At 47.5% G+C, this 17,417-nt stretch overlaps 1 protein-coding gene across 5 annotated transcripts in view; it reads right to left on the reverse strand.

Moving 5' to 3' along the window:
- The window catches only part of raptor (regulatory associated protein of MTOR complex 1), a 55,729-nt gene that overhangs the window by 18,469 nt on the left and 19,843 nt on the right, over window positions 1–17,417 (reverse strand). For 4 of the 5 annotated variants that reach the window (XM_084604349.1, XM_084604353.1, XM_084604351.1 and 1 more), the window contains 12 exons: window positions 16,289–16,933; window positions 15,672–15,782; window positions 15,507–15,581; window positions 15,361–15,426; window positions 11,410–11,601; window positions 9,016–9,159; window positions 8,310–8,469; window positions 7,108–7,179; window positions 5,331–5,676; window positions 5,072–5,216; window positions 1,443–1,553; window positions 252–320 (listed from right to left, as the gene is read on the reverse strand). In XM_084604349.1, the coding sequence (XP_084460475.1) occupies window positions 252–320; window positions 1,443–1,553; window positions 5,072–5,216; window positions 5,331–5,676; window positions 7,108–7,179; window positions 8,310–8,469; window positions 9,016–9,159; window positions 11,410–11,601; window positions 15,361–15,426; window positions 15,507–15,581; window positions 15,672–15,782; window positions 16,289–16,933 (2,136 nt within the window). The remainder of the gene's footprint in view (window positions 1–251; window positions 321–1,442; window positions 1,554–5,071; window positions 5,217–5,330; window positions 5,677–7,107; window positions 7,180–8,309; window positions 8,470–9,015; window positions 9,160–11,409; window positions 11,602–15,360; window positions 15,427–15,506; window positions 15,582–15,671; window positions 15,783–16,288; window positions 16,934–17,417) is intronic. The other variant, XM_084604350.1, reaches the window with a different exon arrangement.

A 17,417-nucleotide genomic window follows, 5' to 3' on the forward strand; every position in this document is an offset into this window, starting at 1 on the left:
TGCTAAAAACGGTCACTCCACTATTGAAATCTCTACTTTGGGGAGTACCCCTAAATACGATGGACTAGAAATGCACTTGGGCACACAAAAGTGAACTTGAATATGCTGGTAATGCTTGCGTACACTCAGGAGGATACAGTGCCCTTGCGCACCAGAGCACACGGGACAGTGCACATGCAGGAGAGGGTGACAGTGGAGGAGGTGCAGAGAGAAAGAGAAAGAAAGAAGGGCCGTCCAGGTGACCAGCGTACCACTTGGCACCAGGGGGACTCCCTAGCAGCCAAGGAGTCCCCTGCTCCCCGCTGGGGCACATCCACAATCTGCAAAGAGACCACCCAGCCACCCGGTTGCGATGATGGCCTGCCACCCACCACCACCACATGCTTCTTAGCTGCGCACTGGCAAATGGCCAGCACAGTGTCTGCAGAGTGCGCACAATCCCATTTGCTAAAGCCCTCAGCAAATGCCAAAAGCTGTGCGGCTAAAGGCGCTCCGCTACAGTTCAGCCTTGGCTGAGAAATAAAGCACAGGCTAGTGCCCTTACATTTGGGTTTGCCAGGAACCTCAAAAGAGCACCCCAAAAGAGAGGTGGGGAGGAGGGTGAGGAGAGAAGTCAGCATGATGGAATGGGCAAATGATGGGGACAGCAACACACTGAGGGCACTGGCACAGCAACTTTACTTTCAAGAACACCTATTTTGCTGACAGTGTGGGCATGACAGACCACTCGTGACAACGCATCAACCGCGCACATAAACACTGAGCAAATACTCCTTGGCTTTGGGAGCTCGGACTCCCTGTCACAATTCATATCTCTGTTTATCAATTTCACAAGCTTATTCTGTGCAATATCGGAAATTAAGTTTGCACAAAGCGGTGTGCAAAAAAGGTGCACCACTGAACTGCAGCAACCGATGTGCGTGTTTCTTCCCGAGCAGGCAACTGTCCCAATTGCTACAGCCCAACCATGACCGACTAGGCTTCCAGATACCCATGCTGTATGGGCAACACAGTCATTACCACATGTTCGTCAATCCCGTAGCAATAAGTTCCAAAGGCAACAGGAGTAGCGTCAGCCTGCACCATCCGTAACACTGCTAGTTCCGCGGCTGGGTGATGGTCAGCATTACTATTCGATTTCCATACGCTACAGATGCAGCACGGGAACAATGCAATGGGACGCAATTCCCCAGCCAACACTTGCATGTGCCTGCAGTCTACAATGCGCATATTTCACATCTCCGACAGAGATCATTAGTCAGTGGCTAATGAAACCTCCCCGCTCAAAGGGCATACTATCTGGAGTCCAAAAGAGCCAACGGGCCTAAAACACGGCCGCTCTTCACGACACACCAGGAACTCCAGGTGCACAGACGAGGCCAAAGTCACACGAGTGACCAGCAATAGTAGTGACCATCACCACGAGTTCCCTCCCAGCTCACCTTGTTGAGGGGACGAGTGAAGTACCGTGAGCACCAGTCCACAAAGCCTGTGGTGACCAGCGGTGTTGAGATGCGGGCATTGAGGTGCTCTTCTGTGTCATCTTCTGCCACCTGCCAACAGAGACGGTGATGGAGGGAAGCTGCAGCTTTAACCACCTTTTTCACGCGGCTGCTAGGCGCACATACGCGAAAAGCCCAGCTACGCATGCGCAGTTCTTGCTGATCGCGAAGGCCACACGCAGTTCATATTAGTGACAAGCCTATGCGAAAGATGGCGGGAGCTGTCAAGTTTGTTTGTTTGTTTGTTTATTGTGCTTAAGACATGACATAAGTAGCACCAAGGGGCAAAGGTAAAAGGTGATACAGTAAAAGCTCGTTAATTCGAACTTCACGGGACCGGGAAAAACGTTCGAATTATCCGATGTTTGAATTATCGAATGGCCTCGAAAAAACTGACAAGAACCATTTGTATTACAGTAAATGTACCGTATTTAGTCGCGTAACGAACTCGCTTCCATAATGAACCCACCCAGCCCCGATTTGTGCCTACGAATCTCAAAAATAAAAATAAAAAAATAAAGGAGTCAGTCCTTAGCGCGCTGTCACGGTCCACAACACATTTCTTGGCAATGAGCCAAGATGCTGCGCAGCGATAGCGATAACGGCGTGTTTATCTTTTGACTTTAGCTCCAGCAGGGGGAGGGGGGTGGGGGAGGAAGCAAACTTGGCAAAGTGCCAGCGTTTGTCCGGTTGTGCAAGCCTCGTTTCAGTATGCTCGCTTTATCATGCTATGAGCGACTGGGGCAGGCGCCGTCTACTGCCACTCCAATAATGGGAACGCGCGATAGCAGCAAGCGGCTTTTGAAGCGAACAGTGCTAAAAGCAAGCATCATGATCGCGGCTGACTCGCGTGCTTCGTTGACGACTGATGGTTGGAAGGATGGATGGCTATCGCAAAAAAAAAAAAAAAAAATTAAGTTTAACCCATAGTGCCCGTCCGAGATCATAGCCTTTTATGGGCATTGGCTGGGACCGCGCCGACAGTACTTATCCCTATTTTTAAATTAACAGGGTTGGAATTAACGAGTATTTAGTTGCGAACTACGGAGGTTGCGCAGGAAAGAGAGAGAGAGCAGGCTGCCGCCGCCGCGGCCATGCAGTGATCTTGCCGCGGCCGCCGTCCCCTCCCTCCAATGCCGCCAGTCGCCGCGCCGGTCATGGCGCCATTTGAGTTTTACCCACTCTTCCATGGTTTTACCTGGTTCCATCTTCTGCCCCCGTTTTGGACATGCGCAGCCTCTAATTATACCTTCCAATCGCGAAGGTGTTTCTTCACTTTTTTTTTTTTCCCCCGCGTGATGTGCGCCAAGCCGCCCGACGCGGCGGCGCATAGTTCAAATTATCCGTAGCAGAACCGACTCACGTTCGAATTAACGGGCTTTTTTATACACAGATCTCTATGGAGCTTGGCCGGATCAAGTAGTGTTGTTCGAATTATCCAAAAATTCGAGTTATCAGGGTTTGAATTAACGAGCTTTCACTGTAGCAATGATCGCCTGACTGGGCTGATGTCCCTACAAAAACTTGGCCAATGTTCCTACAAGAAAACTGCACTCATTGCCACTTCGCAGGTGGCTGCGTCCTCCAAGTACGTTTTAAACCAGTAGCAGACGAATTTTTAACCACTCCCCAGAGGGCGCCACATCTTGTGAAAAAGGCGGATTAAGGGCAGAAGCCTCAAAGCAACCTTGTTTGAACAGACTTTTGCAGCAGCATCTCTTGTTGGCCTGCAGACCATAAGCACACCTTAAATTAATTCAAGCAATGCATGCTATAAAAAGCACTGCATTTTCCAGTCACAGCTTTCCTTCCAGTTCTGCAAATATTCACCAGTGCTCCTATGTAACATTGCGACCTACAGTGGACTCTCAAGGAAAACCTCAAGGGACTAGCAAAACATGTTCCGCTTATCAGAAGTTCCATTTACAGACAAAAATACACAAAATGAAACACTGTGGGAAGAAACTTTATAGTGACACAGCAGCAGTGGTTATGCTGAAAAAAAAAAACAATAAAACCTAAATGAACAGAACGCAAACTGGCATTGGTACGGCAGGACTGCCTGAAAACCAAAAAAATAACTGGCAATGTACCAATTACGTCCTAAAGAGGAGATGTTATATATAGGTTTGTTATACGGAGCCCTAAATGTAGGGGAAACCACCTTCAAAGTGTTTACAGTAAATCCCCATTCTGAAATGTTTCGCGGTTAAGCTCCTGGTGCAGCAAGACTATGGCGGCAGCTTCCACCACCTCTGCAGCAGCAGCTTGTACAACGTGGCTACTGAACATTAGCTCCTGCGTGGCAAGGTTGGGGGGAGGGGGAAGGGGGGAGGGACTTGGTGTGCCAAGTGCCAAGACGTCGCACACTTGAAAGCAGTGCTGGTGGTGGCTAGTCTGGCACGGCTAGTCATGCAAGTTCAGGATTGTTGCTTTATCAAACGCCGCGACTGGGGCGGGCGCCGTCCACTGCCACAATATTGTTGGAACATGTGATGGCAGCAAACCCCTTTTGAAGCAAACGATGCTAAAAACCAGTGCCTTGATTGTGGCTGACCACATGCTTATGTTGATGATTGATGGATGGACAACTTTCGCAAAAACAAATTATAATAATAAAAAAATACTGCCAAGATTTTTTTCCCGCGCAATGAACACTCCCTTTAAACTGATGTCAATATTTCCCGAAGAAAAAAAAATATATATAAAAAAATAAAAATGGATTTCAGTGCCCATGTCGGATGTAAGGCGCTTGGCTAAAAATTTTTCCTGGTGCCAGACACCGCCTGGTGAGAGCAAGCAACAGCAGCCCCGGGCCTGGCATCCCAGGTCTGGCTTTCCTACAGTCGTTCCCTTGCAAAAGTTTCCACAAACTTCTCTGCACTTTTGGTTACTCTGCCAAACTATTTTACACACAGTAGCTAGCTCCTCCATTCAACGTCTCGGCTTAACTTTGCACTCAACCATCATGGAGCTCCACACCCCTTTTGTCCAGTCTCAGCAACAAATCTTAAAACAGCATTCTTGAGCGCATATTTTTAATGAGATTTGGATGTTTGTAAAATGTGCTTATTGTTCATGTGAATATAAAATTGTGTTGAAATTATGCACTCCACGTTTGTGAGTCATTTGTTTGCCATTTTCTTTACGGAATTTTCACTCTTGCGTATTCACTTCTAAGATAATATGGTGTGTGCTGGTGCATATTATGCATCAGCCGGCGCAAACTAAACATTATCCCTCTCCCCTGCTCCTGCCATACCCACATCCTCCAGCTACTAAGTCACCTGATGCCTCTCACCCCTTCCATTGAATGTGGAGAATGGGACTCGCACATCTCTACTCTGCCAATTGCTAGCCTTGGTTGGTGGCGAGTCACGTCAACAACTACTACAACAACGACAACGCACAAACTCGGAAGAGACACTTAGGAGCTGTGCTCCAAGATTATTTGTGGAAAACAACACAGAGCAGCAGAGCCGATAAAAGTGGCCGACTTAAGAGCTTCTTGAACTAGGAAGGCAATATTCAATCAACGGGTCAACCGACTCTGGTCAGGTGCAACATACCGGGGCTGGAACGTCAGGACCCCGGTCAAAGATCTTGCGCGAGCGGCTGAAGTGTGCCGTGTGCTGATACTGGTGGCTCCGGGTGGGCGTCTGGGCTGGTGGCCGCAGGTTGGCATTCAACGAGGTTGTTGGAGGGGACTCACTCCTGGGTACCAACCATGAAAGAGCAAGAGTAATGGAGGTCAGCAGGTCTGCGTTTCATCCGCACGTAAGCCACACTGCACTAACATGAGCACGAGCATCACCAGTCTGCACTCACGACATGTAGCTGATCTTGCCCGAAGGCGAGGATGGCTCCGAGTGGCAAACAGAGTTCTTGCGGCTCTTCTTGGCCTCGAAGCTGGACTGAGCCTTGTCCCGGTAGGCTCTGAGTAGGAGGCGGGCCATGGTGGCCACCTCTGGGTGGGGGTCACTGCCCAAGGTGACCAGGGCACGCCACACCTGGCTGTAGACACCAGTGTAGCCGCCCAAGATGCTGCCCAGCGGAGTACTCAGGCTGCAGATAGAGGTGCTCGAAGAGACGCGCCGCATCTTCTCTGGCGGCGGAGGCAGCTGGAGCACGGGCGGTGGCTCTGGCAGGCCCTCCACCACGGCCCCCGACAGCACTGCGCATGTTGCATATCAGAACCACAACTGGAACTCAACGACACTCATTTGGTTAGAAGATAAGTAAAAAAGCAATTCAAGAAAACTGGCTCAAAGATATTGAATATAAGTGAAAAGCCAAATCATTATGCAGAAATAGTCACCACTCAGGGATGGTTACCAACCTAGCAGCATAAGTGATAGCCGGCATTTAAAATACCCAAGGCCAGAGAATACACCGTTATTCGGAAGCCGACTGCAAACTGTTAAATCAGCAAGAAAAGTGGTTCCTAGTAGTAGTATGTCAAGAGAGAGCGCTAAAAACAAAATATAGCATCCATAACCAAAGCAAGTGTTTCTGGAATCAGGAAGTCCCACTTGAGAGCTCCTACTAATTCAGCCATGCCGTACAGCCTTACCATTGGGCAAGTGAGACGTTGAAACGCCTTCTCTCTGAAATTCTGAAAAACCGACTTTGCTGTGGCTTCCATCGTTCCAGCACCAAATGCAAAAAGCAGGCCAGCAAGCAATATGGCTGCGCCCAGCGACCACTTATTGGAAAGGTGCATAGTCTCGTGATGTCACTCAACCTGACAAGCAATCTGCGCCCAGCTGCCATATCTCACTTACCAACTACCACAAGCCAGAAAAACGTTCTTGATATTTCACTCACAGTAGCAACAACAGTGACAATGGCAATGCCAAATTTTCTGTAGAACGGACCTGTAATGCTATTGCCTTAAAAGCAACGCATCAAATTGCAAATAGAGACCCAACACGCACAGCTATATATTAGAGAATATAACATGATGCTTGTTGACCAGATCTATGAATCTCACGATAATTTTATGGGTGCTAATTTCACACCCAACACATCAACCCTTTAACACACCAATGCTTCCGCAATGCGTAAGAACCATGGCCTGTCATACCTATCGAAAAGTTATTTACATTACAGCCAACTTTGTACACACTCAGGAGAAAAAAGTGGTGATGAAAAAAAAAAAAAAGAGAGAGAAAAAAAAACTGATATTGTGATATAATGTTGTTGCTTAATTAGGCTAGATTACCAACACAGTGCCTTAGTAGGTGTTTGTTGCTTAAGAAAAGGGCATATCCCATTAAAAATTGCCATGGTTTTAAATTCAAAAATGTCAGATCATAACCTCAAACTCCAGTTAACCAATCTTATTTGAGGCCGCCGTCAACAATTAAACGATGTCGTTTCCTAGACATGAAGCAATGCAGATGGCCCTGGAACTGCCGATAGCGTACATTACAGCAATCACTTGCAAGTCCACTGCACAGCAACGCCACCTCGTGATAAAAGCTCAAAGTCAGCAGGAGACTTGAACAGCTGCAGAGGCAGCGTTAATGCACCTGAAGTATTCTGAAGTGTTAATACACCTGAAGGGGAGAGTAATGTTGGTTGGCCATGTCATGACACTCACAATTGCCAGTGATGGGCAGCAGCTTGAGCCTGTCACGTGATGCCACCTTCTTCATGCCGCCCGACACAGTCTCTGCGCAGGAAAAGCACACCGTCCATGCAATGGGGAAGTGAAGCATGGCAAAAGCAGTTGCACCCCCCCTCCCCTAGCACGTTTGTCGATGAAGTGACCATCGTAGCAACTCAGAAGGTTCTAGAACAGTTTTGTGGTGTGCAGGCTAAACCAAAGCCACTCCTACTAATGATGAAATTTCTCATTTACAAGCAAAGATGGTAACTGTGCGAGCCTGTAAAAAAATGTAAAAGCCGCCATACGTTGGAGATAGAATAATGCAACTGCATTTCAATCCACAGTGTCTTGACAGCAAAGCACTTTTTGTGTGCTTAAACTCCATGGATGCACACATTCTGGCAGCTTCCCCTGGTGGTGTGCATGCACCAGCCACATTTCACAGAAGGAGGTCTCATGGGTTTCGTGATGACTCAAAAGTGCATGCCATATGCTGCCACATGTAAGTTCTAATATAAATCGACTGCGTCAACTTGCAGACCTGCCTGGGGAAGAAGGCATACTGGCTCCATAGATGGGTCGACTTCACCCCCAACTGATGCCCTGTTAGAGTTGTGATGTGTACTTACAGCTTGCTGATTAGTATGCAGCTTTTTACGATCTCCAGCCTGCTCTATATTCACTTTGTCCGATGACCATAGCTGCAATATTTTTTTTTTTTTTTGAGCGCTGGACAATGTAATGCTGTCTGCATACTTAAAACAAATGCTCTAGCATGTTGCTTGCACTGTATCAGAGCCGCTGAGTTTCAGCTGCAGGCTACCTGCTACCATCAGTCATTGCAGACCCCCGGTGAACCCTAATACTAGATTGCACTGCAGGTTTCTATAACGGTGAAGTGTGTCCAATGTTTCCTAGTGCCAGCCTTTATGCAAAAAGGAACTTGCTTCATCTTGCGATATCCGTATTGACAACGGTTTCAGCGGGTTAATCATGCCTCATTACAACTAACTGGCGTACTCACCCTGCACGACAGTTGACCGGCCCCTCCACAGTTGGCGCACCACTAATGAGAGTCCTTAAACATGCAGCCGCTGTCTCTAGCATGCGACACATTTAGCATTTTCACAACTCCCAAGCCAGCCATCAGGAAGCGCCAAAGGTGCTCTCTTACAGCCGGCTCATTCACTCACCCACGGCAGCACTGGTGGGGGGGCTCAGGAGGTGGGCGGCCGCAGCAGTGGCAGCCTGCAGCCCTTCGCGAGAGGTCTCCTCCTCCAGGTGCTGGTAGGCCACGGCCAGGAACTGCGTCTCGAACACAAACAGCAGCCACTGCAGGGCCACCACCAGCTCCTGTGTAGGGGAGGAGGCAACCCAAAGACACGTGTGTTCCAGCGACAGCTCAAGGCACATTGCAAACAAGACTACCAACACTGTAACTTAGTGTTTCTTCTGTTGTTTGAGTTGCATGCTCGTTTCCTGTGGGTATGACACGGTATGCGGGGTGTTAATGCCCGAAAGCTGCACTTGGGCTACAGAAGACACCACAGTACAGCGCTGACCACGTGAATAACAATTCCCCGACTCTGCAGTGTGGTGCAGAAGCAAAGTAATGACAGAGGGTTTGGGAGCTTTCTTTACTGATTCTACTTGAGAGACTTTTGTTGACTTCCTGGTGGTCACCTTGCCACAAACAGTGATGTGCATCAGACAGATGCCAAGTAATCTAGATCCATTGACTGTGCATACTTCCACACATCTGCAATAATGCATAGCATTTACCCCTGTTTCCATACAAAAAATTGTTGCTGCAATGCCTACATCTCGTTGACAGCCGATTTAGCAGACCACTGTGACATTTGTCCGAACAGATGCTCCAAATCCGAAGTGAACCTTCACCTTGCGGACTACTGGGCTGCCGTCGTTGGCCACTGAGGAGATTAGGGTCATGCCGATGTTGTGGTCGATGGTGTCGGCGTGGTCAGTGCGCTTGGCCGGGCAGTTGAGGAGGGTCCCAAGCGCAAACACTGCAGCAGCCCGCACCTGCCGGCACAAATGAGAAAGGTGTCGGAACATGCAGGATTAAGCAATGAAACATACATTAGGCCTACCTTTTTCATTGCCAAATTTTCCAGCCTCTATTTATTTCATAAGACTGCCCTTACACGGCGCAATCTTCATACCAATCGCATTCCATGGCCTTTATACACCTTGTTTGTGAACAGACGAGATGGCAATTATGTGAAGTGACGCGAAAAAAAGCTGACACCATGATTACGATAGTTTGCAATGCGTTACAGCAGAACCTCATGAGGCATAAAGAATATTCTATCTGGGTACTATCAACGTGTCACGGAGCAATTCTGCTCTGTAGCTTCAAAGTTGCAAACAGGCTTACCCTGCTTCGTTTGTTTACAATAATATAGCACTTGCTGCTAGGCAGATACAAGTACAATGGTGCCCACAGGGACACCATGCCAGCGACAGCCGTGCGAAGAAACAGTTTTTAGTAGCTGCAAAAACATTATGAAATCAGTACGCTCACAAACGCAAGCTCTTCTTGTGCAAAAATAAAGCAGGAAACAAAAATAACATTGCACAGCGCAGCTAATGTCAGTCCCTTGCCCACCTAATGCACAGCAGTGGCCGGTTAGCCAAGCCAACAGGGTGTTTATGCCTGGGCCAGTAGCTAGACGGTGCTATTTCTTTAGTGAGGCAACACCCCATGGGAAAAAAAAAATGCCTCTAACTATTACACAGATGCATACAGAGAACCTAAAAGGCATTTTAAAGCATGTAGCAGTGACTTAAGACTGTATGCCACATGGTCACATGACAAGAGGTGTGCATGTGTCCCAGCCAAGTCAACAAAGATAATGCAATGCGGGCATGCACATTCCGCTTATACTAAAAGCTTCCAAACCCTTCACAGAACACCAACAGTTTTCATATGTGCCAAGGAAAGCCTATCCAATGCCCTCCCCCTCCTCCCCTCACCTTCCAGAATACCTACCTGGCTCCAGACATCTCGGCCATTTATGCCGATCAGCTTTCACTGATTCATGATTACGCCAAGAATCATAGCACTAATCAGTTTTTACCTTGGCTTGGCTCGGCCAGGTGGGCATTGTGGCCTATGCCTTCAGTCTCTACGCGCACATACACAGGTGATGTCATCTTGCGATGGCGGACAGAAGTGCAAATGGAGGCTGATAACGATGAGAGTGAGTTTGGTTGCAAACAAAAAAGAAGTGAGGTGTAGTGCTCTTCGGCCCGACCTTTGGCCCTATAATGCTGGTGAAACATGCGAGAACATTTAGCCTTCTGAGGTCAAGGACAATAAAAAATAAAACAGCTGTTGTGAGCGACACAAATCTTTCACTAGTATCTGTAGTGAGCGATGCTCAAGAGCACGAACTGTAGCCTAGTGCAACATGACCCTTCCGCAAACCCCACCGGCATACTAAACATACAGTGATCCGGCAGAATCTTGGCAAGCTAGCAAGTTTGCTGGGTGAGCTCACATTGTGGTCTTGACTTGCTGTCAAGGTCTGCGCGATGACGGTGTGGACTGAGGACCGAGTCCAGAAAAGCTAAAGCTTCAAATAACTTTCAACAAACCAGGTACCGCGTCTAGTTCGCACACGCCCGCAAAAACAGTGCAGGCAAATGTGGGTGCTTGCGGAACCCACAAAAACAGCCTGTTGAGCCCAAATTTGGAACCCCTATTCACAATCTACACTAACACTACTCAAGCGACAGATGAGCTATTAGTGGCTGCCCAGCAAAAACTACAATGACACCTTCATTTCCTGAACCTCCCAAAACTGGAACCATTGCCTCAGGCTGGCAGCCCTCAATAAATTATTTCTGTACTGCATTAGCCAACATGATACACTCCCCCCAGCAAACTTACTCGTGTGTAGAAGTAGAGCCATATGGGCGAGTTATTAACGAACCATTGCATCAAACAGCGCAAGAAAACATGGGGACAGAAGAAAGGACAACACAGGCCGAGTGCTAAGAAGACATTTGGACAGAAGAAAGGACGACAAAGGACGAGTGCTCGTCCTGTGCAGTCCTTCCTTATGTACTCATGTTTCCTCGCACTGTTCAATGCGATGGATCATTCTCATGTGTATCTTGTTCCTCTCACTTTCATTGTACTTTGCACGTGGTTTCCCACTGCCCAGTGCCACAGACCTTGAAGGCAACATAAATCAGCAAACAGTGTTGGGGGGGCAATGATTTAAGCGTAGGCCGGAGTGAAACTGCACCAATTTTCGCGCTTGCCTCGGGCACGGGGTCGGTCAGCAGTGTGTGGAGTTTCTCATGGGCACTGTCCCGGATACCGCACCATCGGGCAGCCGTGTAGCCACTCCACGTCCGGCCCAAGCAGATGGCAAGCCACTGGCGGAGGCGGGCGTGGCTGTCCGTCAGCTGCTCCAGGCAGAGGGCGATCACGCTACCCTTAAGGGCGGCCTCCTGCATGAAACGCCAACCCAACCCACATAAGGAAACAACCAGAATGGGCGCTTCAACAGTTCACCCTGTCCGCATGAGATGCAGATAGCGGCTGAGTAAATGTCCACAAGTTACGGCCAGACACCAGAGATTAACGTCAGGGCGTGAAGTTGAGCTAGCACAAGATAAACCAATCCCAATCATTGCCTCATCATTAACATGCCAGTGCAGAAGAGTACAGATGCCCACAGAAGTTTTCAGAATATAAGAAATTTTTACAACTTGCTTTCTGCAGCCCCAGAAGGGCATTGAACTGAAGGGCACAGTTTGTTATTCTCTGCTTTACCTGCGAGGTGCCCCTCTCAATGCCTGGCTGTACCAGCTTAGCATGTGCACAGTTTCAGTGTTCCAAAAACTTTTGTGGTCACCTACAGATGGCACAGAGGCCCGTGGAAGCTAGAGTGCCAGCTGGAGGCATCACCACAGGCAAAAGCTGGCAAGACTCATGACTATGTGCATGTTGGGTCTTACTGTATATGCCCATGTAATAAACCTTTTCTCTCTCTCTTTTTTTTTTTTTAATGAAAGCTGACATCAGTTTGGTGGGGGAGAGTTTATTATACGAGATTTTGCAGTTGGGGAGGATTTTTTATGCAAAGGGGGGAGGGGGGACGTTACTACGGATCTTTTTTGCGAGTCGAAATTTCACGTACATTCTCGTCCACCTATTCATCAATAATCAACAAAATCATACAGTCAGTTGTTATCATGATGCTGGTTTTAAAGTATTTAGTTCTAAAAATATGTTCGCTGATATCAAGGTGCGGTTTTATGATTTTGTGAAAGTGAACAGTGTGAGCCAATTGCAGTGAAATGAAACGAAAGTGCTGAACACCAGGCTTGCACAACGAAGTGCATGGCAGCACGTTAAACAAGCTACCATTAGCCCCCACCTCAAAGCGGTTTTGTAAGGCGCGCAACAGAGTCTTGGCACTCTACCAAGTTCCCTCCGCAGGAGCTCCCATCAAAAGATAAACATGCCATGACGTTAATGGCATTGACACACTGCGCGGACTATGTCAACAATGGCACGAAACTGAGAGACGATCTAAGAAAGGCTAACACTTGAAAGAGAGTAAATTCTCAGCAACAAAAGCTAAGCCAGGGCTGTCTTGTGAGCAACTATTTTTTGTGTTGCCAGGTTTTTAAGTACTATGTAGCATGCCATTGCGGTCTGGCCGCAGAAGAAGACGACAGCCTCAGCACACTTGCCAAGCACGCAAAGATAGGATTTTCGGGGCTGCTGAACTGAATGCCGGCAGCACGCTGTCCCATTCCCGCCTGGCTGAGCGGGTCCTGCCAAATATATTTGTGGAGACTCGACAAGGACTTGTCTCTGTGATTCATCTCCACAAATTTGATATAAGAGTTTCATTTTGTGTCGGAACATCAAAATCAAAACTCGATAGGGTCTTTTTCTTTTTATATTCCTATTTTGGGGGTAGACTTACAATAGAGTGAAATTACAATTGCCTAAATACTGTTACGGGGTGGCAAGCTGATGAACACAGCAGAACAGAGAGGATGGTCGATGACTGTGAGATGATTTAATGAATCGCAGCGGGCCTAGAGCGAGTGCTCCTGTCCGCGCCACTGCCTGCTTCTTCCTCGTCTGTAACAATACGACATGTAGAAGAATGGTGCGCATATTGCACACCCACCTTTGTGCAAATAAACTGTGGAAAGAAAAGTGTAGATAATTTCTGACTTATCCTCGCAGCACTGCAAAGAAGTCACCATTGTGAAAGGGGTGCTGAATTTCAAATTTTCATGTCACGTTCACGCAGGTTTGATATCCACTTGTATGACTGCACATGTGCAATTTGTTGCTAAATGTATTGTTGCTGAACGACCAGAATTAACAAAAATTCTGAACATAGTAGCTGCGAAGTCGCTTATCTGGGAATGCATTCATTAAATGTAAGAAAAATAGCGCAACCCTATGAAACAAATGAATGCGAAAGCGTAACAAGTTTGGTTTGGTTTGTGGGGTTTAACGTCCCAAAGTGACTCAGACTATGAGAGATGCCGTAGTGGAGGGCTCTGGAAATTTCAACCACCTGGGGTTCTTTAACGTGCACTGATATGTCATGATGGTGACACCTGTATGCCAAGGTCTAAACCCTGTGCATATGTCTGTGTGTAATGAAACACTGGATATAAACGAAAGACTTGGATATAATGGAAGAATTAGATACAATGAAAAACTGATATAACAAAAAGCTAAAATATAACTATGCATAAAGAAAAGCCTCGAATATAAGGATGGACTCGGATGTAGTGATGTTTACCCAGGTGATGACCAAGCATGACTCAACAGATTAAAGTTGCGAAAAATGACATAAGACGATTAAACAGTATGACAATCCCTTGGCAGGTCAGAAGAAAACACTGCCTGCAGATGGCACCACACGTATAAAATGATGTGGGTAGTAACATTGGAGAATTAAAGTTGCCTGAAGTGTTTTAATGTGCTCCTGATTGCTAAATAAGTGCAGTGGAAGAGGAATATGCTTTTACATTTTTTCATTATTTGCGATATTGAGCATAAGGACTGGGAAATCGTATGAACTAGGAACATATCAATGAGGTTTTAAGGCAGTTCACAGAACAGCTTTCCTCCCTTAATGAGTACAGTCAAACTCACTTTAAATAATTTGAAATGCCAAAGAAATATCATTGCTATAACCAGTAACTGCTATGCCAAAAAAAAAAAAAAAAAAGAAATTACAAACGTCAGAGAATTTAATGACAGGAAAATGGCTTGCAATGTTGATTTCTTTGCAGAAAAAATCTATCGGTCAGCTTTGACTGTTTCATGGCATATTTAGTGCTTATCCCCTAGTGGGACACCTAATTCTTTCTGCGCATGCCTAAGCCCGGAAGCTTTAGCAGAAATAAAAGTCCCAGATGGACTCTATAAAGCATCTGTTGCACAGCCTTTTGATCACCACCCTTGTGCATCATCAAGGTGCAAGAAGTCTCAACACGCCACAATTATCATTACATGGTTGGGAGCTCCACGAACCTTCATGTCACTGGCATTCCGTATAAAGTCCGCTTCCCAGAAGAAATTCTTGACGCGAAACCTGATGAGCTTGCAGGAATTAGGAAGCAGTGATGGCAGAAAGGAAAGCATTCGCATTATGTGTGTGGTTCGGCTGATGTGATTGCAGCGCTTTCGTGTTTTGGTGACCAGACTTAATTGTTATAACCAATAATTGCTAGACAACCAACAATGCTAGACAGCATTGTTATGACCGGTTTATTTTACCATAGAAAACGTCAAGAAGTTGACCGTGCTGCGTTAGTCCATTGTTATATTCGATATAGTGTTCTATGCAGTATTGTTATAAGTGGGCTTGACTGTATGCATCAAGCTATGCATATGGTGCACATGTCCAAGGCAAAGCCGGTAAAAAATTACTTCAGCGCATTGTTCGTGGCACTAATGTGATTTTTATTCGTCAAGGATTGACTTCACCAATTGGTTTGTGCTCGTAGTCACGCTATTATTGTTACGTACTCTTGAAATCAAATTTTCAGAAACAAGTTGTTAATGATTTACCATGCTTTGCAATCAGGTATTCCCTAATCAGCATGCATGCTATGAAGGGGTAGGTAAACACCACTTGGCAGGATAGCACGAAGGTCCCGCATCACCTTCATCAGATCAGAGCATGTAGCAACATCAACTGCATGAACAGAAAGGAAGCGTACCTGACCGCTCGGGTAGTTGGCCACGATGCACGACATGATGAAGGCAGCCATAGTTCGGTGCTCAGACTGCACACAAGAGATGCACCGTTGGCGACAATCAGCCAGAGCTACCACAAGGCTCAAAAGGCTCCGACACCGAAACCTACCGGCATCGACAGGTCAGACAGAACGCTGAGAAAGTAGCGGTGGCCGTTGTCTCGAACCAAGTCAACTTGACATGACTGAAAGATAGGAGCTGAGTAAACAACAGTTACCTAATGGCTAAGGCTACGTCACGAGACAACAAGAAACGATCGAAAAATGCACTCCACCTGATCCACAGCGAGTATCTTGGCCCAGATGGAGACCAGGAGGGGCCTCAGGTCCCGAGCACAACTCTGCAGCAGCTTGAGTATGTAGGGAAAGATCCCCACCGAGAGGGCCTGTGGAAAAGAATGAGACCGCCTACTGAACACCACCGGAAAAAGAAATGATCGCAAATGCTTTGTGGCTTTGGCCGGTTGCTTCATGCTTTAAAGGGGCAGCATTTAGAGACCTTCAGTGGGCGCAAATTGCAAGCATTTTTACGCAGGCCCAGAACAAGGAAAAATGCTGACTCCCTACGTTGGGCCTGACACTCCTTACAGTGAAATGCTGTGCATAGCACTGCAAGTGAGTGCGGACTATTGGGCGAATTGGTATGACATAACGCTAAAAAATAGCACCTGCACAAAGAAGAGAGAATAGATAAGACAAGGTGCGGTGTCTTCCCTTTCTTATATTTTGTGTAGGTGACCCAGGATCGTATCTTTTTAGCCACTGTTTTAGTCTTATTAGAGCCACTATGTCTGATACGGTTTGCAGAAACCTATCAGTTGAAAACGGCCCTTGTTCTAAGAGCGCAACATCGCGTAAGCAGTGGTGGCTGGCCATTTTTCCAACCACCTACCAGGTTGACAGCCCAGGGCCCCAGGTCGAGGAAGCGCCCCAGCAGATCAAGGGCGCGCACCCGGTGGATCTGGCTGAGCAGCACCTGCAGCACGATGGGCAGCTGCTCGGGGGGCGCGGCCCGCTCTGAGCCAAAGGTCAGCCACACCTGGAAGGCCGTCAGCTGCTGGGCAAAGAAAGGAGAGTGCTGGAACGGGTGCCCTTGTTGGACCCGCACCAGTTGTGCCAGGCACAGGTCCAACGCCAGGTCCCACGCCTGCCACATGGGGTGCTGGAAGGTGGCCGGCAGCGGAGGCTCCGACACAGGGTGGCAGTCATAGGCGCGCATCACTCGCTCCGCCAGCAGGAAGTTGCGGAACAGGCTGGCCACCAGCAGGTCCTGCCGGAAGAGCCGCTGGAATAGCGCCCGCGGTAGCACGTTCCACGCAATGGTGTCAGTGATGGCTGTGAAGATCCAGTTAAGCTCGCCCAGCATGGTGCGCCGGTCGTGCAACTGCCCAGGCAGCCGGTCCAGCATATCCAGGGTCACACCAGGCACCAGACGGCTGGCACGCTGTAGCACAAACCAGCGCAGTGCCATCTGCACGGGCGTGGTCAGGCACGACGTGAACAGGTCCGCTGGTAGCTCCGGGTTCATGGGCAGCACCTGCGAAGGGTGCATTGGTGGTCGTTTTCACTGTCACACACTGTCCACAGAGCAGAGTGAGCTCACTAGACTCATTTTAAGGCCACGCGAGTTCTCTCGAGAGTGGTGCTAGAATCTGCTGTAAATGTGCAAATGGCACAAAACAAAACAGCCACTGAAACTTTGGGAAGTGTATGTAAACATAGCAGTTTTTATTTTTTTATAGTGGTGTTCATCAGAGTGCATATTCGGCAGTGCAATAATTTTTTAGCCAATGCTCAATAGAATCTAGAAAAAAAAAAAAAAAAAACAATTGCACGCCAAACCAGTAATATCGTAACTCATAACAATCATGTCACATGCAGTACTCTACCAATCGCGCAATGGTGGCTACACTCCAACCTTCTACTTTGTTGTGTATTAATGTTGCATATGCAAGGAGTTGAAGTTTCCGATTTTTGTTTTCACACAATATATATATATATATATATATATATATATATAT

Source organism: Amblyomma maculatum, chromosome 5, assembly GCF_055883805.1.
Source record: "Amblyomma maculatum isolate TAMU_Amacu chromosome 5, ASM5588380v1, whole genome shotgun sequence".
Classification (NCBI taxonomy): Eukaryota; Metazoa; Arthropoda; class Arachnida; order Ixodida; family Ixodidae; genus Amblyomma; species Amblyomma maculatum.